This window comes from Astatotilapia calliptera, chromosome 5 (genome assembly GCF_900246225.1).
Source record: "Astatotilapia calliptera chromosome 5, fAstCal1.2, whole genome shotgun sequence".
NCBI lineage: Eukaryota > Metazoa > Chordata > Actinopteri > Cichliformes > Cichlidae > Astatotilapia > Astatotilapia calliptera.
Window position 1 is genome coordinate 504897 of NC_039306.1, and position 23921 is coordinate 528817.

Genomic DNA, 23921 nt, shown 5'->3' on the forward strand with positions numbered 1-23921 from the left:
GAGTCATATTCAAGTGGGAAAGTTCCCTACCTGTGACTAGGTTCATCACTCCCTTTGGCATTGCCTCTACCCAGTAACAATGGAGTTGTCCAGCAGTCTCTTGGAATCTGGTCTCAGTTTAGGAAGAGTCTGTGTCTCCAGGCTTTCTCACTTCAAAGCCCAGTTGCAGCAAACCACCCATTTGTTCCCTCGATGGCAGATAATGCTTTTCATATCTGGCTTAGAAAGGGCCTAAAATCCTTTGCACTTATATGAAGATGGACAATTTGCAAGTTTCTCTCAAATATCCACCAAATTTGGCGTAGCTGCAGCTCAGTTTCTTACAGGCCAGACACTACGTGCAGACTGTGACAGCAGAATTCCCCCAAATACCTCCACACAATCCAGTAGACGATTTTTTTAATGGTCAACCCAACCTCAAGGGGCATAATATCAGCCTTGTACAATTTAATTTCCAATGTTTCCTCCAGCTGCTATCAAATCTAAATGGGAACAGGACCTTACCTTTCATATTACGGATGAACTGTGGGCCTCTGTCCTTGGCCAGGTTCTGTGTTTTTGGTTTAGTTGGGCAGCAGGCTGCCAATTATTTGTTGTTTAATGGTTAGGGTGGGAAAAAGAAGGAAATTTTGAAGCATTTTGTATTATTGTATACATGGATTGAAACCTTTGTCTAATAAAAAGACTTTTGAAAGAAATTTCATATACATAAATCCATTTTTTAAATACAAAGCTGCTTTTTCAGTGATTTTTAAATGAAACCAGACAATATTTTAAAACTATACAATGTTCCCATAATATAAAAGCAATTAAAACTGTAAACTTATGCTTCTTGTTTAATATCTTGTGATTCAACCCCTACCCTGTGTCTAATTGTTATTACACGAAACCCCCTGACATTGTCTTTTGCTCATTTAATTCTGTAATGTTTGAATTGCTAATAAAGATAGAAAAAAACTTCAAACTGTGATGAAGCAGCAAGAGGTTCCCAGACTCCTGGATGGATTTGATTTTATTCACAACCAGTGATGGGAATAACAGAGTTAATATTACTTTCTAGTATCAGCTGTATGGGATCAAATTGTGGTCATAAATATTTTGTACTTGTAAATCAGGATTTGTGTGTGTAAAAAAGATTTGTGTGCGGACTTTGCTAAAAAATACGTGTGAAACTCTGCACTCAAGTTTCAAGTTACAAGTACGAATTTCGACCCTATTTTTCTTCCTTTCATCTGATTGGCCAATGTCATGTCAATCACAAATTTAACAATCCAATCAGAGAACAGATGGGTTTGGCTGGCAACCGCCATGGCAGCTGACACAGCACTCAATAACTTAGAGGTCAAGGCTGCCATGATGGCGGCCGATGGCTCACAGCAAAACAGTTCAGTGTTACTGGCGACTTCCATTGCAATAACTGGCCTGCGTTACTTGTGAAGCATCAGGTGTAATGGCCCTGTAGTAATCGGCCCTTAGCACACAGAAAATGACCAGTAAACAATGGACAACATATGTTTTTAAAGTTTACAATTTATATTTGCATTTCAAGTTATGAAAATGATTCGTTAAACATGTTTGTGGTTGTTGCAGTTAAAAAAATTTTTTTTCTATTTTTCTGATTTTAGATCAATTGTGTTAATACAGTAATTAGCTTTAAATAAATATTATCAGGTATGGCTGGTGTGGAAGGGTTTTTTTTTTTTTTTAAATGATAGCATGTCTTAGCTTTGAAAAGCTCCACCTGGACAGACCACAAGTCTTCTGGAACAATGTCCTTTGGACAGATGAGACCAACATGGAGATGCTGGTCCATGATCACAGCACCCCCACACTAACTGTCAGCATAGTCCAGAAGGGCTGATTTGGGCTTGTTCTGCAGCCCCAGGACCATAACACCTTAGTCGACCACAAAGCGTTCCTGAGTCAAATGTGAGGCCAGCTGTCTGACAGACCCAATTTGGATCATACAACAGGCCAATGATCCCGACCACAGCAGCAAATCTCCAACAGAATGGCTGAAAAAGGAGAGAATCAAGGTGCTGCAGTGGTCCAGAGTCCATGAAAGTCCAGTGAACTGAAACTACGCCGTAAAGAACAGTACACTTTCACATAAATATACATATTTTTAAAAAATCAAACATTAATTTTAGTGACATTTGACCCAGTGAATCCTTCACACACCTGGGATCACAGGACTCCTGCAATGAAAAATCGCTTTAGCTGGCGTCGCAGCATCAGTCCAGTCGACGGTACGTGGATAGAATAGTAACAAAAACAACACAGCAAGGATACGCCAAGAAGCTTCAAGTCTGTATTTTTACTGTAACTTTTCATTTGTTGCCTTTGTGTCTTAAGACTCATGTTTCATCAGTTTGTCATCACTTTTTATATTTCACTCATCATCGTCTGAAGGTTTTGTCTGCCTGCTAGTTTGTTGCGGCACATTTTTAAAAAATAAAATAAAATAAAAGACCTTTGACCCAGTAAAATATAATATTGGGGAGCTGGTTCTATTTTTGTAACCTGGTGTTATTGGAGGAGTGGATGTGATGCACACAGACAGTTAAGAAACGAGAACTACAAAAGAGTGCAAACAGTTTAATGAGTCATTTAGACGAAAACTCAACTTCTTTATTCCATCAGCACTTTGACTATTTCGGCCTCCACCTGTTCTCAGATGTTGGGGAGGAACAGAAACAGAAGGAAAGCTGAGATGTTCTCCAATTATTTACAAGGCTGGACGACACAAATCATACGAAAAACAACAACTGAAGAGCTGCCGATCCACCTCCGTGCTCGCTCTACTCATCTGTGAACAGACTACAGTCTGATTTCTTTCAAGAGATTAAAACGATTTATTTCCCCAGACACGTCAAAAGCTTTAGTGCGTCTTCAGTTTGTCTGCAAACAGCGTCATGAGAAGTCCGTACAGGAAGCCGCCGGCGAGGAGCAGCACGGTGCTGGAGATAGGGCCGAGCGACAGGAGGGCTCCAAACACGTAGAAGAGAAGCAGCAGCAGTATGGTCCTGTAGCTGGCCAGCGGGCGAAGGCTCAGCTTCGGCCGCTGGCTCCTCTCCAGCACGTGCCGCGACATCGGGCTGTGCTTCAGTTTGGTGCTGGAATCGAGATTCGTCAGGTAGTGACGACCCAGACGGCCCAGGAAGTCCGGACGCGAGCACAGCGCATTCATGTGTCGTCCAAACTGTGAGGGGGCAACAACAGACACGCGAGCACGTGTTTCATTCACAGTCAAATATGAAATTTACACACGTGAGCACAAACAGTGAAGCAGCTGCTTACTGAGCTTAAAAGCTGTACTTTGTGTTTTGAAGAACTGAAACTGTTAAAAATATGAAAGGGTGAGGGCGGCAACAGTTTGAAGACAGCTGAAAAACAAAGGTTACATTTGTCCTTTGTTACGTGTCGCTGTGCTGCTCTCCATCCTCACGTGCCCCGACTGTTTCTACTGTGTTCTACTCTCAGCCCTTCTTGAGTCGTATTTACGACGCCCTTGCAGGCTTGCCTACAGACAGCACTCACCCTCTCATTAATCAGAGAAGAGATCCTGTAGAAGAGCCTGACCAGCAGGGCGTTCTCATAGCTCCTAATGGGCTGCAGCTCCGGGTCTCCCTGATAGTGGATGTCAAACCTGCGCAGTCCATTTATGATCTGCAGAAAAACACACACGATCTCTTTAGGCAGTTCTCCTCCGTCCATAACCCTAACGTCTTCCTCTTTTAGGATCACATACTGACCTGCCTCCGGCCCAGGTCAGTCAGGATCAGCCCGTTCTCACTCTGCACGCAGTCTGGCAGCTGTTTGCTGTTGCCATCATCCTCCAAGGAGCCCAGGTTTGATATGAGCTGATTCAGCTGCCCCTGGTTTAGCTGCAAAACAACAAAAACCCTCCTGTTACAGAGCCCAGCTTCAAACAAAGGACAGGCTTACATGAACGTGCTGCATTCTCCAAGCTGGGAGTGAATAAAAACATCCAGACTAATCTGACCTTAAATATCTGGCACAGGTTTTCCAAAGCTCTGTCCAGGAACTCGTGGGTCTTTTTCAGATATTCTCCGGTCTCCTCTGGCTCGGCTCCGGGGAAGCTGTGGTTCAGATCAGATGCACCGAGTCCAAACCAGGACAGGAAAGATTTATTAGCCGCCACCTCACTCGAATGATCTGATATCCTCTTGGCTGTCTGTCTGGCTTGTACAATGATCTGGATTAGCTTCATGACCTGCGGGATGGACAGGAGGTGAAAACTCGGAGCAACACAGGTGTTTTCTGTACCTCTGTGGTTTACACAGGTAAACTTACCGCTCCTCTGAGCTCCGTGCCAAACATCTGCTTGTACTGACAGTCCTGTCCTTCCAAACCGTAGACGTGGCTCTTCACCTTGAACACCATGTCCGTCACCACCCGCTGCCGTGACGACAGGTAGCTGCCTCCTTGTCCTGGCGTCAGGTAGCCGCGGGGCTGCCGGTGGTGGAGGACGTGCTCGGGCTCCAGGAACAGCTGCTCACCTGCAGGGAGACGATTCCAGGTGTTTGTGGGACAACAAAGTGACAAAGCCACTGTGCAGCCTTAAGTCACGTGGTCATCATTGGTGGTAACTTTTCACCAAGTAATGATTCATTTCTACATTAGTGTCAAGAAATATGAAAAATGCCAATCATATTTTCTAAAAGATATCCAAACAGATCCACGTCATCAAGGTTTTATTTTTAACCAGTGTGAGAACAAAACACTAACACTTCACTTAATGAGCTAATGGAAAGTTCAGATGCTCATATGCAGATTTGTGAACAATACTAATGAGCCCAGCATTGTCCCTCGTCACCTTTCTGGGTCATTTCTGCCAGGTTAGGCTGAGCGAAGACTTTGGCCACCCTGAAGACCATCAGCGCATTTTTGGCATTCACCAGATCGGTCCTGACCGCTCGGTTCAAAAACACCTGGAAGAGCTTCGTGTACATGAGCAGGTTCTCATGAACAAAGGACTCCCTGCAGGAGAGAAAGTTATCATCAGAAGCTCATCTATCAGTCTGAACCCCAAAACAGCAACAATCCCCAGACTTTCACCTCTCTGAGGGTCCGAGTCAGAGCTATGACTCAGTCAGCAAAAAGAACGACAAGCCCAAAATATCAGGTTTCATTAAAAATCTATTAAATATGTCTCCTAATTAGACACGACACAGACCTTCAAAGTAAAACAGGAAGTATACACTGACGACACAAACTCCAGAACATAAAATAATAACAAACACAAAATGCTGGCTCAACGACACAAAGGGAGGAAAAACAAGATGAAGATTTTATGGACGAGCACTTCAGAGTCCACTCTGCTCACCATTTTTCAGGCACGGTTCTGTTTTGGTCGGGCTGAGGGTTTGGCTTCTCCCCGGTGTATCTCCAGGGCTGGATGTAGCTCAGCCACGTCTCCAACACCTGAACACGGACAAAATACGCTCGTAGTAGCAAACTGCGTGTTCATGGAGCAAAACAAGCGATCACGTCAGGATGTGAGAGACCTACCGCTCTGAAAGACGCGTCCAGAGGCCAGTGACCGAAGCAGTGCTGCAGGAACAGGTACAGCTTCTGGTGCACAAAGCGCTGCACCACCACCCTGTGGGGGAAAACACAAAGTTAACTAAAACCTTCATTTAATGATCCACTTCCTGCTTTTGTTCTTTTATTTAAAGTCAGGGCTGTAGAGAAGCTACTACTGCATGCTGACACATGATGCATATCTAAAAGCATCAACCAAATCAATCAAATCTGCTTTACTTACTTAATATTTTATTTTAGTAATAAATGTTCTACTTCCACAAAGTCTGACAGCAGCGTGTGTGACTGACCTCTTAAACTCTTCCAGCGGGCTGGTGTGGGTGTGCGAGTGGGCGGAGGGCGAGGACGACAGCTGCTCAGGCTTCAGGCTGTTGGAGAAGGCGTGTACGTGTTTCACCAGGAGACGCACCACCAGCACGTGCTCCTCCGTCGGGCTAAAGGGCTCCTGCAGAGGGAAGCGGTCACACACAGTGCTCGGACATGACGCCAAATATGCCCAATCGCAGCCAGGATTGATGGAAAAAGCAGCCATCGCAATGCGTCCCAATCCACAAGCAGCCAAACAATTACCAGAGAGAACAGAGGTCCCACACTCAGGAGCCGGAGGGCTTTCACACGGTGTGGACTGACTCTGGAGCACCATGAAGGAATTTATACCGTACTGAATTTAATCTGAGTGTGATCGCTAACATCACAAACTCCGGATGAAAAGCTTCCGCTGACACTGAACTTAAACACACTTTGCAATTTGCATATTTTCCTTGTAAATGTTTCGCCTGAACACTTAATTTATTTACCGTTTCCCTTCAGTGACCCTAACGTTCCTGTTTTATTAAAAAATTATTTATATATTAAAACTGTGAGAAACTAAGAGGTGGGACCTCAGTGCTCGAAGCTGCTTCATCAACCAGCTGCACGTTTCCTCGTCTGGACATCATCAGGAAACACAAACAAGCAAAGCGAGGAAAGTAATGATATTTACATGTTTCTGATTGGCATGGAAAAAATGATCAATGTCACATTTGATAAGAAATCATTTCTTAAAATAAGAAGTTCTGATTTGATTGTAGTAGTATCTTTGCTTTCAAAAGATTAATGCTGCCAATAGAGAGAAACACTACAAAAACAACAAAGCACAGCAGACAGTGTAAAAAGCATGCCTGTAAAAAAAAGAAAAAGCAAGAACCACACCCAAACCAGATTCATTTTCAAAGCTTCATTCCTGGATTACTTTCTCTTTCAAGGATACTTCTCTGTAAAATTCATAATTTACAGTCAGACTCAAAGGAAACAGGCCAATCATCCTCTGGTTTACCGACAGCAGCCAAAGAGTTAAACGCTGTTACCGTATAATGTGGGTAATCTCTGTCTTTTAATAATCAGCTGAAAGTCAATAAGCATGGCTAAGTTCTAAAGTAGAAATAATCCCTGAAACTATGATTAAAATATCTTAAATGAACAGAGAGCTGCGCTTTTTATTAAACAAGCTTGCAGAATGAAGCTAAACAGCCGCTGCTATCATCTGCCATCTACAGGCCGGTGACTGGAATGACATCGTCTGGTTGTTGTTACCAGAGAAGTAACCTTGACTGTGAGCTTGAGTGGCTGAGGTTTACCTCCAGGAGGCCCCAGAGGGGCGGGGGTGAATGAAAAGGTAAAAGTACTTGGTAGGTGTGGAGGGTCCCAGAGCCTGGTGGGGCGTGGGGTTGGCACGGCATGCTGGACATACTGAGGCGGTACTGCAGCAGCGCCAGCTGTTCACCCGTAACCACCAGGAAGGGGGGGGTAGAGGAAGATGAGGAAGAGGAAAGACAACGACGAAAGGTGGAGGAGCAACAGTGAAGAGAGGGGGAGAGGGGGAAAAAGTGAGGAAGAGGAGGCAGGGAACGAAAAAGGTGGCAGGAGGAAGTTACACGTGAGAACAGGAGCAAAGGAGGCAGCAAAAACAGGAGCGAGAGCGCAACCAGACAAACAATTGGCCGGAAATATTCAGGAGAAAAAGAGCAGGAGACAGGAGAGGAGACACAAAGACAACAAAGTGACTTTGGGAACAAAATGAACGGCTGGGGGCGACGCAGACGCCGTTCCTACACCAGACGTGAGTTACGTGACTGTAGGGACGGGAATCATTTCACTCCAAAATATTAGGCTTTGTTCATTAATACTGAAAATGTATCTGAAACCCCCAAATCAACCAGGAAAGAGTGAAAAAACGAGCGGGAAAAATCCCAGTTTGTGTTTTTAACCCGTCACTGTAGATCCAAACGGAAATCATTCCCATTCCTACTGTTCAACACAAACAGAGGGAACTCAACACTGTAAGATTTTGGGGTTTGTGTGTAAGATTAAAGTAATTATTAGCATCAAACTGGACTGGATTGGACTGAACTGTGAATTATGCAAAGCTGAAAAAGTGGTGCTGGAAATGAGCACAGCACGCCTCCAAAATCTTGCAGGTTAACTCCACTCTTATATATAACAGACACAGTGACCTCACACAGCGTTTAACAAGTTCAGGAGACAACAATTAAAATCGCGTTTACTCTTCGGGATGGTCAGAATGTCACACACAGGGAGTCCACCGTTTCCTCTGCAGTCTCACGGTAAACGGTCTGTATTTGTATATCGCTTTACTCGTCCTTAAGGACCCCAAAGCGCTTTACACAACCAGTCATCCACATTCACACACTGGTGATGGCAGCTACATTGTAACCACAGCTCTTATCTTAGCTAACGTGCATCACTTTTGACTTTCAGGTAACTGCAGACAAAAGCACAGCTGCAAAGAAACTGCAGTTGGGTGGATATTCAAGTAGGTAACATGCTGACCGTGTAATAAATAATAATACAGATGAGGGGGTCTAAGCACATGCTGTATATCTACAGTGTCATGCACACTGTATACAGTGCAGGTGAAATAAACACCAACATAAGCGTCTGTCGCACTGAGACACACATTTATGCACACATTGATCCACTCCACCGTGACTTTATGCTGTGTTGCACATACACATGGAGAACATACCAGCAACACGCTTGCTGACACGGACATGCAGCATGCAAAGGATGTGGTAGGAAGCAAAAGCACTACTACCAGGAACATGCCCCAATCGCTTTATGCAGGAGCTCTAAGCTCAGACCGAAGAGGCTGTTTACAGCAAGTATTCAACTACAAACTGATGCCTCAAGCAGAGCAGCTGCTTGAGGAGTGAATACGCAGAGACGAGGCTGAAGATGCTTAACTAATAATAATAAAAACAACAACAACATGATTTATGTATTTTACAAATCACGGGACCTCATGGGTGTGAAGGAGGGGCTGTGGTCAGCCAATCAGCCGTGCGAAGTGGACAGGTGTGTGTGTGTGGGAGGAAATGTACATATCTTACCTTTACCTGAGGAGACTGCAGCTTCTGATACATTTCCAAGGAGTAGTGATGGAGCCAGATCTCCACAAACATCTGAGGAAGATCAAAACACATATTTTGAGGATTAATCATTAGTCATTTCTGTGAAGTCTCTTCACTGCCGTTCAAATGTTTTGTTTGTAACAGTAAGTGTAGTACGAGTCATAATTAAAGCCAAATCTAGCCAAATTCCACTGAAGATCATCTTCTTGCACCTCAGTGAGGCAGTGGTCCTGTTCTGACCACTCACACCACCGTCTCTGATTTCACCACGACTCAAACTTAAGCAGGCAGAGTGACGCCGTTGGCCACAACCGACACGTGACATCACGTGAACTGGTCCTCCAAGGTGAGACTGTCCACTGTAACAATCTGAGGAGTCTGAAGGAGAACACTCAGAAAACTGGGATTAAATTTACTACACCCCTGAGATTTATCTGCCCACAACTTCTGCAGATTTAAAGTCGGGCTGTTCTGACACAGTGAAGGATCCACAGCCCGTCACAGAGCCAGTGGGACAGAACAGAAGTGGCAGTGAGAGATCTAAAGACAGCTGCGGTGCTGAAGATGATCCTGAAGGGGAGATTGAAGAAATTGAAATCAAGTATGATTTAGATTTTCTTGGGACGGTTCCTGCAACTTCCACAAGAAATAAGCTGATTAATCACACCTAAAAATACCAGTTACAGCAGTCATATCCACGTCCACAGTCCAAACAAAGGCAGACCCAGAGCTGTATCTGCATCCTACCTGTAACAGGGTTTCAGACCTCCAGATTTCCTGGGCTGCGGGGTCAGCGTTCACTGAGGGCTGATGGAATATGTGATGCTTCAGGAGACTGGGGCTATGGATGCCGTAACTGGCAAAAGAAACACTGGACGATCTGTTGAAGGCACAGGAAGAGTCTGAAATCAAAGCTTTTCAGGAAATGCAGGATTTTTGTGTTACACAGTATTAAACATTCAAATGTTTCTGCCATTAAAGATTCGTCTTGTCACTAGTACCTCGGTGAAGGAGCAGAAACAGAGCCTCTGGAGTCGGAGAAAGGGGAAGGAGGAACGCTTCCTTCAGTGGGGAGGAAGTACTTCAGGTAAGTGTCCACCAGCACAAAGTAGGCGCTGTCTGTGGAGCTCCCGTACTGGCCTGGAGGGTAGTTCTGAAATCATAAAAAAGGGCTTATTAGTTTTTGATCAGGTGGTTCAATAAAAAAAATATAAAAGTGAATAATGTGTTAGTGGCAACCTCACCTTTGGTGAGATGAGACAGTAGGCAAAATTGAACATGAAGAATTCAAATGGGTCTGAAGAAGGTTAAGGAACAACCCGACTGATCTCATAAGAGCATAATTCATTCCTTCTTTAATTAAGAAATCATAAGAAATCAGAAATGAAAACATTTATGGTTCAGACGTTTGGAAACAAAGATTTTTTTCCGTTAGACTACAGAGACCAGATACATGTGGGCGACCTGGTCCTAAAACCAGCAGCTCTACAAGTGATTGTTTCATCAATCCTTCAAGAGCTCCATAAAGAAAACTCAGACTTTGCTGTTTGCATTGCAAAGGATACTGAAAGCGATGTTCAGCGTCAGGAGACCAGAGAGAGGGAACTGCAGCTTGTTGTGGAACAGCGGGCAGTCTGGGAGAACGCCCTCCTGGATGCAGGCTTTCACAGGACCCTAGAAAAATTTAAACAGTCTCAAACTCTCCCAAAAGACATTTTGCAGTATCCATACAGGACCAGTGATGTGGTTACAGCAGCTCTGTGTGCCTGAACAGTCACTCCAACATAAAATGATAATATTTAACTTCAAACGTCTGACTACAACAGCCAGAGGTGACGAGGCAAATATTCTTACTGGGAGATAATTGATTGGTATTTCATATTTGTACTCTTCCGCCTGAAGTTTATACACAAGTTTCATCATTGGACCACTGAAAAAAAGAGAGAAATAAAAAAATATTTTAATATTTTAAAAATACGAGTGCATGACATTCTAGAAAACAAAAAGATTACAAATGGAAGCGCTATATGACATCTAAAAATATACTAGACGTGCTCTTCAGTGGGGCAAAAAAAAGTCATAAAAGCAGAGAACTTCAACACGTCTGACCTCGTAGGTCGAGTTTCTCCTTCTGCCAAATTTACTAAATATTTTGAATCTTATTAACAGATTAAAAACCTCAGCAGGTTTCCATGATATTCCACTCAGCTGATATGAAGCTACCTGGGATTTAGGAAGTCCATAACAATGTGGTACTCGTTGCTCCGTGAATGAAGCAATCGCAGGTTCCAGCCAGCGATGACACCATCCAGGCTGCCAAACACACACTCTACCAGCCAAGGAAAGATCAGGTGCAGCTCCTACAGGCAGGAAACACACACACACACACACACACACACTAATAAGAAACACACTTTAACGTTTGTCTGCCTGACAAATAAACATATTCAGGCCTCCATCTCACTGTGACACTGCAAGTCCTGACTACAGTGGAGCCAACAGAGAGCAACAAAACTGCACTCATCCTTTGTGTCCCTCAGCAAACACCCACAGCTGCTTGCAAACAGAACCCCAGCTATCCACAGAGACCCCCACATGCCTCAGGAAACAATGGTCTCCACTGATCTGGGGCACAAATGTCTGAAGCTCGCAAACACCGAACAACCCTGGGCTGTGACTGATGACAGAAATAGATTTGTGGCCTGAAAAGTGAGGCCAAAGCACAAGTGCCTCAAACTTGCATTCAGGGTAACCAGATCATAATGTGATCTTCTTTTACTACCAGCCAAAATGCAGCACAAAATGTTGGACTGCCCAGAATGACACAAAAGAACAGATGTACAACAAAATGTTTGTGCCTCCAAGAAAGAAGAAAACAAAAAAACAAAACAAAGAGTCAACGGGACGTTTAGTTGTATGATGAATGCTCTGCCTGATATCATGACACCAGAGAGGAAGTAGCATGCAAACAAACAGCCGTCTGTCCCGGTTCACTGTGCAGGCTACATGCATCCAATGTCGTGTCCTACCAAAACTTATTAGATTCATGACAGACGGGGCCTTGCAGTCACACTGTGGCATCTGAAAGCAGGCTGCATTCCAACAATTCAGTTATCTTGGATTTAAGTGCACATCTTTCAGAGTTCAGTTCAAAGTTCAAATTTCTTCTGGGAGGAATCCATGACACTCAAAATGAAACTACGCAATTAGTGAATGTGAAACCTTAAACTGATCTCTGCCTGAATTCCCTTACTGTATCTCCCGGTCTGAAAATATCTTTGCAGCTATTTCTCATATGGGAGTTCATGCAAACCTTCCAGCAGATATTCTACCGACTGTTTTCACAGCAAATAAAATGAATCCAGGGATAAATACCTTTGCAGGATACTCATCTATGATCTTCACCAGATCCTGGCATCGCTGCAGGAGAGGTTTGGTGGTAGCATCGGCTTTCAGGTTGGCCTGAAACAACATCACATGTCACAACATATTCATGACCAGAGAGGAGTTATTACCTTTAAATGACTTCATAACTAAGTCAGGTCAGAGATGCAGGACTCAGAGACTCACCAGCAGGAAACTGGGCTGCTGTAACGTTGGATTAGCCATTAAGGACTCCGATGTTTCTTTCTACAACTGTACAGTCCACCTGGATCCTGCTGCAGTGGCAATAACACAAACTTTAATCAAAAGTCTAACTTTAACAGTTTTAACACGTTTAACGGGGAAACTTTTGTTGGCTTATCACTAACAGAAGTGGATGCTAACCGTGCTGTTAAAGAGACTGCAGTGTCTGCCATTGAAGGAATCCTCAGCAGGAGGACAATCCATCAAAAGCAGCACTCAAGTTAGCACGAGCGGGCTAGCAAAGGCTGCTAATAGAGCTAGCACAGACAGCTAATAGTAGCTTAAACTAAGAGTAATGGTCGTTAAATCGGCCTTTAATTAAATACAACACACGTCACAATCACACAACACATTCTCCGCTTTCAAATCAGCACCGTCTCACCTTTTCTCGCGATTATTTTTCAAAACTACAGCCAATTCCCCACAAACCGCGTTCCCATCAGTGCAGTTCAAATACGACTACACTGGTTCTCCTCTTCTTCGTTGGTGTTTTACGTCACTCCAGATGGTTGATGATCGTATTATCGTACATTACTGCCACCTGCTGGAATTATTGATGCACTGCAATGTCAATTTCTCCCTCAGAGGCCGAACGTTTCCATCCCTTCTGCGCACGTCTGAGGTAAATCCGGCCAACAACAATCTATTTTATTCTTCTTTTAATAAAAAAACAAACAAACAAAAAACAATCCTCGAATATTGTTTATGTACTCTGAAAAAAAATTGTTTTTCTATGTCTGACTTTTTTTTTACTTAAATTCTACAAAACGTTTTTATTTACGTGTTTTCACTTTTTCACTTTATTTATGTCACAGCACAGTCTCAATTGACATTCCAGGACAGGGTCCACTGCAGGAGAGCTAAACGGTGCCAGTAGGGCTACAAAACAACCTCCAGCAGGGCACGCATGTGCATCTTTCTGCTCCAACTATCAGAATGAGACTCCAAGAAGAGGACACGAGGGCGCGATGTGTGGAGACCTGTGCTTAGAGCCCAGGACCGTGCAGCTCAACCAGAATTCAGCCAAAAACTCCAGAACAAAAAAGAAAATGCACAAATGTTTTTCTTTGTTTTATTTTCACTGAGTTATCATTTGTGGCTTATTCACATACAGTAAAGACGATGACATTACACGGTCTGGAAGCTTATTAGAGCTGTGAAGTAAAAAAGTTTGAAATTTGCTTATGAGGAAAACACAGGTTTATATAAACTTACAAAATGCAGTAAATTCTACAGGATACAGAAAGGAAACTAGAAAAATAGAGTTCTTTAATATACATGGACGTAAAGAGCTATACATAATGTTTCAAGCAAGGTCCATTTCATGTGTGCGTTTCCATCGAGGCCTTTAATCCGTCAGGTATGTGTGAAGCTTACGTCTCAGAACAAACATAGATGCCTGCTGAAAACTCTCGATAGTTTCTAATAAACAGGGTTACATGTGAAGCAGTAAACTGGGCAAACACTGGAGTCTGCTGTCAGCAAGTTAGATCATATAAATACGCTGCGTCTGTCTGCAGTGTGTCTGAGATCCCCCTCCAACTGTCAGTCAAACCTGAGTTTGGATGCAAACTGCACGCCAGCCACTGAGCTGTGTTAAAGGTCTGAATATTTAAACACGTAGAAGAGACATGAAAATAATAAAAAAGGGTCAATCTGAGGTGTGTAAAACATGCATGGCAGAAATTTTGGCTTTTATAGATCCTCACTTGCAAAAGGAAACACATTAAGAAACAGTTTTAGGGACCTTTTAATTTACTTGTTTCATTTTTTGCACTGAAAGCCCACTAAATGCTGTCATCAGGGCAAAAACCACATAAAAATGAAAAAGCATGTCTGAAATAAATCCGAGTTCCCCTCTAAGCTCGCCTTCTCATGCAGCTCCAGACTGATTACAGAACTGCTGCTATTTTTCAATCAATCGGTCAAAGTCCTGTGCAACAAATCGAAGCGACCGTTTCACTTAAATGTCATTTTCAGAAAACTGGGCAAAGTCACAGAGAGAAAAAGCCCTGGTGAGTAAAGTGAACGATGACTAAGGCCAAGCTCCAGTGTGCAGCACAGAGGCTCAAACAGACTTCCAGGGGCTGACCTGAGAACAGCAGCAATGCCATCAGTCCAGAGCTGCACACAAAGATGACCCTGAAGGGGAGATCATCCAAATTTAAATCGGACCTTGCTTTTTTTGTTTATAGGTGAATAACTGGAACTTTAATTGCAGCTCATATCTATCAGCACATCTGTCACAGAATGCTGCAAACTAACTTACACTTACTTGGACTACTTTTCTACCAAATGATTTATCTGCCTGTAAACTATCAGCGACAGCTCATAAAAGCATGAAATGAGCTACAAAAACAAGACTTCAGAGACAGATACAGGTTTCTATCTTTCTACATACATCCTTATATTTCCATTTCCAAGTCTTTCTAAATACTAAAGAGTTCAGGACGAAGACAAACGAATCTCTTTTTCTGGAATATTAGTTTTTAATGGTAAATTATCATTAGTGTCACTTTGTTGGCCGGCTTTATTTGCTCAGGAAGCAAACTTTCTTGACTTGACCCCAGCGTGTCCTCTGCATGTACAGGATCTGTTGTCCTCGGAAGTCTCTGATCCTCCAGGCGACTAGAGAGGAACCTCGGGAGGGTTGTTCCTCCTCACGCGAGCCTTCCTGCTCTCCTGTTTCATCTTCAGCGCCCGCAGCTTCTGCTGCCGGCGCTTCTCGCGGTACCAAAGTTGCTCGCAGTACTCGTCCACGGTCAGACTGTTGCTTCCCACCTTGTGCAGGTCTTTGTAGCTCCTCAGAGGGAGCTGCTGAGGCAGCCACAAGTTCCCATGTCCTGGCAGAGAAGGCGGTGCGTGAGGGGAGCCCGGCTGGCTCAGAAACCCAGCAATCCCTCCTCCTCCGGCCGGGCCAGTTTTCCCCAGAATCACTGGGCCCGGGAGGTTGGGGTTGTGGCTCTGCATGTAGCGAGCTGGGTTGAGGCTGTGCTTGGGGATAATGCGAACGCGGTATCGAGCCAGGACCTGGGCGTAGGAGTGCTCGTGGCTGGTGCAGGTGTAAAGGCCCGAGTCGGCCTGTTCCAGGTGCTGAATGAGCAAGCCTCGCTTCATGTGGAAGGAGCGGTCGTCGTCGCTCTGAGGCAGCTGAGGAAAGAACGGCAAAAGTTCAGTCTGAGCTGTTCTTTGTATTCAAGGAGGTGCAGCAGAATATTGTGTGCACTCGTGTGCAGCAGTGCATTTTGGAACAATGGTAGTTAATGACAGTGGGACAGTTCGGATTTTAGCTGTTTCTACAGCCCACTGGTGGGTTTATATGCAACACGGCCTCGCTTTCTAAACATCTTTTAGACGTCCAATCTTGGTCAGGCAGAAACAAAGTCTTTCTGAGATACACTGTTTCTGTTTGCTCAGATTTAGCCAGAAAATAATGTCTGTTAATGTCTTGTCCTTTGGAGGTTCGGGACTAAAAATATATACAAATAAAACCAGAGGAAGGAGAACGTTTAGAGGGAAAATCCAGAGACTAAAGTCATGATAGTGTTTTTTGTGAATGAGCCACAGCAGAGAGAAGAAGACGACTCTACTGTCAACATCTGTAAAAACCTGAATGCTTTTAATTTGAAAACTGAAAAGAGAGCAGTAAACTCACCTCTCTGCTTTCATGTGTCTGACCGACAGTCTGCTGCTGGCCGTCTGAGACCTGCAGCGTCCACCTGAGCTCCGCCTGGGACGAGCGAGGAACACACTCCAGGAAGGTGGAGTTTCCCTCAACACCGTACACCACCTTCACCTCCACAGAGTCTGAATCTGACAAAGACACAGGAAAACCCTTAGGGCATTGCTTTTTTGCTTTCACAGCTCTGCACACGGTGTGATGCTCCCAGGGAAATGATGGAAATGATTCTTTTCCTTTTGTAGTTATGTTCGTTTGAATGTGAGACGGCACAGGTGATAAAAGATTATACAGGAAAAAGCACTTTTTTTTTGCATAGAACTGTAAAATGAAAGATTTCCTTAACTGTAAAAAAAAAAAAGAGTTTTCTGTTATTTTTGACCACAAAACAGAGAAAGCCGCAGTTATGCGATACATCCACTAGAGGGCGCCATATGCCCGTGTTCAGAACACCATGGTAACAACAAGCATTTTACCTTAATTTCACTTATTTTGTAAAAATACAAGGCGACCATTTTTAAAAAGTGCTGTCAGCTCCTGATAGTTAATACCAGTAATTAAATGTTCCTTCTCAGGTGAGACGAGTGATTCAGTGATTCAGTGGATTTTCTGTTCACAAAAAAGAAAAAGCAAAGGTTTCAGGAAAAGACAAACTGCCACTTCTGTTTTTCTCTAACACAAGCTAAACAGTTATTTAGGATCATGTACAGAATTCATCTCAGTCTGATGGTTTCGGACTCTAAAGGATAAATATCAGACACACACAAGTGTAAGAATTGACTTTATCTACTTTTATCGGCTAACTTTAAGAAACTTCCAGAGTGTCACACAGAGTGAATCGATGGGTCAGTCCTGATAGACGCGACTAAATCTGTCAGGAAAAACGTTTGGAGTGTAAAATCGATTTGTTTGCAGTTTTTAACAGAACTTTAATGTCTTTCCTGAAAAGTTCACGTAGGCATCTGTCTGATACATGTTTGGAAAGAAATGACATGAATCACAAAATTCTGCACGTTAAGTATGACAAAGTTACTGTACGAAATAAATCAGCTTTGATTTATCAGGTGTGGGGGGGGGGGGGGGGCTCACATTTAATATATGGAACGATCAATAACAAACATCAATAATGAAGCAGAAATGAAAGAATACAATAACGCCCACATGACTGGTGTCATATTAGACTCCCTGATCACACAGAGTATCTGAGCATCAGGTCATGTGATCGATTATGGGCCCACACAGCAGGTTTACGTTCCTGCCCCACAGTGACACTAACACTCTGCCACTGGTCACAGTGCAGCACATGTACACATGTAAGTGTGGACATGTCTGCTGTGTAACAGCTGCCAGGAGAATAATATTTTAAACAGTTTATTCACATCAGCAGAGGAAATGCTCACCGTCCTCTGTGTCTGGACACTGACTCCAGGGGTCTCCATACTTCACATCCTGTCTGCGCGCCCGCCTGACACACACGCACACACACACACACACACACACACACACACACACACACACACACACACACACACACACACACACGCGCGCGCACACACACACGCACACACACACACGCACACACACACACGCACGCACACACACACACACACACACAGTTAGAATCTGTATTTATTAAACACTTCATTTAGGTTGAATTTAAAGGAGCAGACTTGAATCCGTGAGCTTCGTTCTTTGGTCGTTTGCACTCCTGACTCACAGCGAGAAGGTTCAAAGCTCTTTACTGTATTTGTTATTTGATTTATTCAGATAACAGCGACGATACCAGCACATGGATACTGTGAGTAACATGCAATCGATTGAACATAAAGACTTTTAGCCAGAGTTTGGTTCAAACATGGACGATGGATGGATGCACTGAGCCTCTCTCATGCTTTATATCAGCATTTATTTGTTTTTGTAAAAGCTGCACAGTCCTCTGATGATTTAATTCATGCTGAAAATGTTAAAAGCAGCTTTGTGTGTGCGAGCAGACGTCAGACTCATCGGTTAAAGCACAGCTGACAGCGGCAGCAGCAGATAACGGCGTGCCTTTAGATAAACTCGTATAAGTGCATTAAATCCTCCCCCTCGCTGTTGTTGCTGCGCTCCCCTGGTGCCAGAAAAAGGAGCTACTGAGATTATGAATGAGGAAACATGGAGTGAGAACAGGCTGTGAAAATACAGAGTGTTTGTTCAGACTTTTGTCAGGTCTCGTTCTGCTTCGGCCTCCCCGTTACCCCCCCAGCCCTCGCACCCATCCTCCCCTTTTTTAGCTTTAACTCATCTGCACGACTCCAAAAATCACAATTCCTGCATCCTTCTCTCTGTAAGTGTTTGAGGAAACTTGAGCGCAGCGTGTACTCAAGTCTTAGAACCTCACTGGCTGTGCAGGCGCACGATCAGCTGATACAGATGTCATTTCAGCTTTATGTCACTGCTGCGCCGCCCATTTGACCTTTTTTATCGCCCTTCTTATGGCAGAAATTCATGACAGAACTGCTTCATGGTCATTAAAAAAAGAAATGAGTTAATGTTTATTTTAGCAACGATCTGCAGAACCGAGGTTCAAAAATCACTTTCAATCATAGCGCGGTTCACTGGAGGTGCCAACTTACTCCTGGAGCAGTGCGAATGCAGGAGTTTTCATTTTCCACTTCATTTATATCTGTGAAAAAAGGCTCGTGAACGTGTTCTTGATTTAAATCCACGAGATTGTGTCATTGTTTTTTATCCTGAAGGCCATCAGAGGGACAGCAGAGCATGTTTTTACTGTACGGCAGAGGCTGTCAAAGCTCCAGAAGAAGTTCGGTTCTCACACTGCAAAATTTTAACGGCTAAAACTCCAGTTTACCGGCATCAGCACCGTGCACAGGTCGATCTTCCTGCTCCCCCGGCATGACCAATCACATATGAGAGGTCACACGAAGGTGGTCGTCAGCTCGATAAGTCAGCACGGGGTTTGTCAAACTAGGGGGCGGCTGTGCACACAGAGTCATCTACTAATTGGAAGGTCGGTGGTTCAATCCCTGGTTCTTCCAGTTTGCACGTTGCATGTTATCTTTGGACAAGACTCTAAAGCCCCAGCTGTCCCTCATGCATCCATCAGTGAATGCGGCTTCAGTTACCATGGCGATGTATCCCAGGAAGATGTGTGTGCATTAAACTTTTATTTTATATTTTGAACTGGTTACCAACGGCCCACCTGCACTGGCTCTGTGGCCCGGTGGTCTGCAGGGGTGCATGCGAGTCATGTCAGCTTGTTTTTCACAGAGATATCTGGCTCTCGAGGTGCGAGTGTGTACGCTGAAATGTCCCTGTGGTCTGCTTTCTGTCACACAAAGAGCCGTAAAGACTTTACACCATCAGAGTTAGCTGGGTGCCTGACGTCTTTGTCTGCTCTGATTCTTATGAAGCTACAGTAGTGTTGAAAAGTTTACAATGTTTGCACAATTATCTGTTTTAAATGAAAAAAAATCATGTTGTTGTTGAAATGTGCCACATGGATGAACTTCATCTATTATTTTTGAGCAACAGCCAACATAAGCAGGGCTGAACGCAGTAAGAGTAAATCCTACAGCGTGTTCACACTCGGGTGACTCGGGCTGATAAACGTCCTCCCTCTCCGTCCTCGTTACCTCCGGCTCATGGCGAAGTATCTGGAGCAGGTCTGTCCATCCCAGGAACAGTAGGGGTCTCGGGCCAGGCAGCACTCGGCACAGCCGGTCCCGTATAACTCGCACCTCTGGAGCCCCAGCTGGGCCACGCCGAGCTCGCTGGACACGTACAGCTGTTGCTGTGGAGCAGAGGGGGGAGGAAGAGGAGAGCTTTTCTGTAAGCTGGCCGTGCATCCTCATGGCTCATATCTGTTGCACAACTCTAAAAAAGTTGCTCAACATCCTGTTTCACCCATAATCTTCATATATGTTCACGCTTCTCTCAGTTTTGTATTTTAAATGAAAGATTTCGGGGACTCGTGTCACCGAAATCTATAAAGATGTAAAGATGCTACAGAGAAGAATGATTTATTCAAAGCTGATTTTGCTGCAGAAAAGTCAACATCTAATATTTAGATCAAATTTAAATACTTTAGATATCTTAGTCTGAATCGTCTGGACAGATGGAAAAACACACATTTCCTCTTTGACCAGGACCATCACTGTGACATGAACCAAATAATGACTTATTTAATTTAAGAAAGCTCCAGAAATACATAAGTAATCCAAGTCCAACGCTTCAGAGAGAAACAGAGAGACTTACTCGCTTGGTGGAAAGCTCCATGCTGAGGATGGGAGTGGGACTCTGTGGGATGAAGAGGAGAAGTATAAATATAAGAAGTTACAGATAACGCGCGATGACAGACGGCGGCGTTCATCGATGCAGCGTGATAGGTGAGAATTATTAACGAGACGAGGAATAATTTAGGATTTAGGAGTAACTGCAGTGCCGGCTTCATCGGGCTCGAGTTTCCTGTTGCACAACTCAGAAAAATTCTTATTGGTGAATAAATATGGGAGAAAGCAAAGACGAGCAGCGTTTAACAGCTGGAGCAGCTGGCAGCAGATAAACTTTTAAATGAGATTATTAGTCAGTAAATCAGTGGACGAATAAAACTGGCCAACATGATATATAAACAACACGGTTCACTTATTAATTTTTATTACGTACATATTTTAACAGCGTTTATATATTGATGTTATAGTGGACAGATACTCATGTGAGCATAGTTTTGAGGATTCTTTGACTCTATACGCACGTTTAATGGCAGTACTTGTATCTTGTAACCTTTATATGTGTTTCACAGCTTATTTAATATTATTTGTACCCGAGCAGCGACTGCAGGTCCAGCTAAATTTGTTAGCATCTGGAAATTAAGCCCAGACTCCCCGATGCTCAAACCAAACCTACTTAAGTGACGGACTTGAACAAATGAACTTAGTTACTCCCTGTCAAAAACGACCCAGTTTATATAAAAAAGAACAAACACACGTTCTTATTTGCAGACGAACCCGCAGGAACGGAGGAGGAAAGGTCGACTCGCACGGCTGACTCCAAACCACAGACGCTGCTCCTTAAAAGCAGCAATAATTCAGCTGTTTGAGGTTGAGGAATGCCTCGCAGCGACTCGCGGCTGAGGTCAGGGCAACTACTGAGATTAGAAATCTAATAAGTCTCTTTCTTCTTCGGGGGGTAAAATTACCCCCCAGCTCCATTTTTCTGGCTCACTGACTGGGTAAAGCGTTTCACAAAGGGAGTCGACGACCCCTGACCGCGCTGAGCCGAGGAGTCGAAGTGAAGGAGAGAGAAAGTGTTTTACAGTGATACGACTATCCTGCGTTCTGTCACAGCCAGAAACTGAACGAGCTCGTGTGAAACTCGGTCAGGGTGCAGCCCGACCCCCCGCAGCCCCCCGCAGACTTCAGCCCATAGAAATAAAAGCTCTCGTTTCATACGCTGCCCACAGCTGTCCGGCTGTTTTGTGAGTCTGCTGGAAATGGGTTTGTTCCTGTCTTAATTTCAGCTGGAAGTAAACAGGCCGAGTGTGTGTGGCATCCTGTTTGTTTGTGGCTTCTCTTCCTTCACCTGCCCTCAGCTCCAGCACCGGCTGGGTTTCATTTCTCCGTTTAACTTTCTGCTTCCTTCCCTCTCTCCCGTCTTTTTATCCCCCTCCTCCTCTCCTGCATCCTTCACTCTATTTCTGTCCTCTGTGTTTTTTTCCACATTTAGTCCAGCTGTATTTTTTCCTTTCACCCTGATGCATCCATCCCTCCTCACGTCCCTCACTTCTCTCTCTTTGCCGTCCCCATTAGCTTATTTACCCAGATGACCTTGGGAAATATGTGCCCTGCTATCTGTTTTTGTGTTTAGTGGAGTTTTTCCAGAAAACGATGTTCGATCACACGGTCCGGGCCTGGCAGATGGACAGTGGGAGTCACGGAAACAAGCCCTGTGGTTTTAGCCATAAAAGTCCCGTGTAGTTCGCCTCTGAGCTCGAGGCTTAAAGGTTCTGTGGGAGACTCGTTTGAAATCAGGTGGTGCCGGCAGTGAGGCGTGCAGAGAGAGCTTCAAAGACAGCTGCAGCAGGACAGACGGCTCAGTTTCTGGGTGCTCGCACGCTTGAGCGACTGGACCAGTTTATCAAAAGGTGCTGTTAAAGGAGACTTGGGTTTGGCCTGGCAATATAAAACATGGGCATAAACACCATGATGTCACCTGTTGGTTTGTGAAATCCAGTCCTGAAATCTTCAGATTAGCATCTGGTGTTTGAGCGAGACACAGACCTGACTGTGAAACTGATTTTGTGAAGTCCTGAGTGAAGAATCGGCCCCGTCTGAAACTCTGAATGACCAAAATTTACAAAGTGAACTTCATGATTTATTCACTTTGACCTGAAAGAAACAACCGAGCCCACAAACTCATCAGGGAAGTGTTTACAGAGGCCCCGGCAACAGACGCCTACGGGAAGGAAGCGTTTCTGCAACCACATCAGCTGTTCAGACCCAGCAACTACATCCATCCTTTTATTTTGACTGTTTTTCTCTGATGGAGAAACTGAGGGCTGTTAGTCACAAAGTAAACCTGCTTTGTCATCAGGAAAGCGTTAATCACACAGAGCTATGTGGATATAACAGGTTGGAAAGCATTATCACCACCTCAGTGCTCTCCATCGCTCACAAACCTGTAATAACATCTCACCTGGAAGACTGTCAGCTCCTCCAGTATGACCTCCTCTGTGACCCAGTTGTCTTTAATGACAGACACCGCCTTCACCACCTTCCCATCATCTGCAACATAAAAGAGGATTTTTGACCGACGTGTGGGAATCCTGCAGCAAAACACACGTTTTCATTTCAGCTTTGAAACCAAACTCTGCCCCAATAAAACATCTGCAAAGACGGTCTTAGATTTATGCCGGCGTGATGAAACAGAAAGAATGCATCAGCCCCTCTTTAGAGAAACTGCAGCAGGAACAGCGAAAGTTTGACCCGTTATATCTTTCCCGAAGCAGAGCCAGGAGTTCTGTTTCACAACAGCCTCCCAGGAAAGCCCCTTCGGGAGATGACGCGTCTGAAAAACAAAGCTACACGACCAAAGCTCGTTCCCACGTTAGCACGGGACACAGCGGTAACCCTGGTAACAACGCTAAACAGGCACCTCGCGCACAATCTATGGCAGTTTGTTGTTACACGTGCCAGCTGTGACGGTGAAACCACACACTGCACTTAGGATGTAACACAGCAAAACCATATGGAACACAAACGCACACAAATCAACTGCTGAAGACGCAGACGGGCGCGCATTTGTACGTTTGCATGTTCAGGCATTCAAACACGCTCGCTCGCATCACGCCAGCATGCTCATAAAGCTCCGCTGTGGGAAACCGTGTGTGTTTGCAGCTGTTTGTGAGGCTACTGCATGCTGTGTGTGTGTCTGCAGACATGTCTGTCAAACAAGTGTGCCCTCATCACTGAGTAATGATGCGCTTCGATGCCTGTGGTCACCACGTTTAATTTCACAGTAAAAAATGTAATCTGGTAGCTTTGTGATTATACTGATCCCTGCATTTTTGTTTTCTTAGACTCTAAACACCGAGACCACAAATCAGCACAACCTGGAGATGAAACAAATCCAACAAGCTT

The 23921-nt window shown here is 44.3% G+C and overlaps 2 protein-coding genes across 12 annotated transcripts in view; both read right to left on the bottom strand.

Annotated features, from left to right (window-relative positions):
• Positions 1 to 2578: 2578 nt before the first annotated feature.
• On the bottom strand, positions 2579 to 13116 carry smpd4 (sphingomyelin phosphodiesterase 4). 8 transcript variants are annotated; one of them, XM_026166523.1, is made up of 20 exons: positions 12988 to 13116; positions 12549 to 12634; positions 12354 to 12440; positions 11202 to 11338; positions 10833 to 10908; positions 10544 to 10652; positions 10223 to 10275; positions 9980 to 10131; positions 9726 to 9858; positions 8958 to 9029; positions 7185 to 7322; positions 5859 to 6013; positions 5536 to 5626; positions 5351 to 5448; positions 4841 to 5004; positions 4318 to 4523; positions 4007 to 4237; positions 3756 to 3887; positions 3541 to 3669; positions 2579 to 3202 (listed from the first exon to the last, which is right to left on the bottom strand). In XM_026166523.1, the coding sequence occupies exons 2-20, from the start codon at positions 12585 to 12587 to the stop codon at positions 2882 to 2884; spliced, it is 2523 nt and encodes an 840-aa protein (XP_026022308.1). In that variant the 5' UTR covers positions 12588 to 12634; positions 12988 to 13116; the 3' UTR covers positions 2579 to 2881. The 8 variants fall into 8 exon arrangements, with proteins under 8 accessions (XP_026022308.1, XP_026022311.1, XP_026022309.1 ...); XM_026166526.1 differs by having other exon boundaries at positions 7233 to 7322; positions 8964 to 9029; positions 12549 to 12637; XM_026166524.1 differs by having other exon boundaries at positions 8964 to 9029; positions 12549 to 12637.
• A 547-nt stretch (positions 13117 to 13663) lies between these two features.
• The window catches only part of LOC113021792 (semaphorin-3D), a 108874-nt gene continuing 98616 nt past the window's right edge, over positions 13664 to 23921 (bottom strand). For 3 of the 4 annotated variants that reach the window (XM_026166529.1, XM_026166530.1, XM_026166531.1), the window contains exons 13-18: positions 22978 to 23066; positions 20542 to 20583; positions 19920 to 20077; positions 17685 to 17749; positions 16261 to 16418; positions 13664 to 15755 (exon numbers count right to left, since the gene is read on the bottom strand). In XM_026166529.1, coding sequence (XP_026022314.1) covers positions 15234 to 15755; positions 16261 to 16418; positions 17685 to 17749; positions 19920 to 20077; positions 20542 to 20583; positions 22978 to 23066 — 1034 coding nt within the window. In that variant the 3' untranslated portion in view covers positions 13664 to 15233. The remainder of the gene's footprint in view (positions 15756 to 16260; positions 16419 to 17684; positions 17750 to 19919; positions 20078 to 20541; positions 20584 to 22977; positions 23067 to 23921) is intronic. The other variant, XM_026166532.1, reaches the window with a different exon arrangement.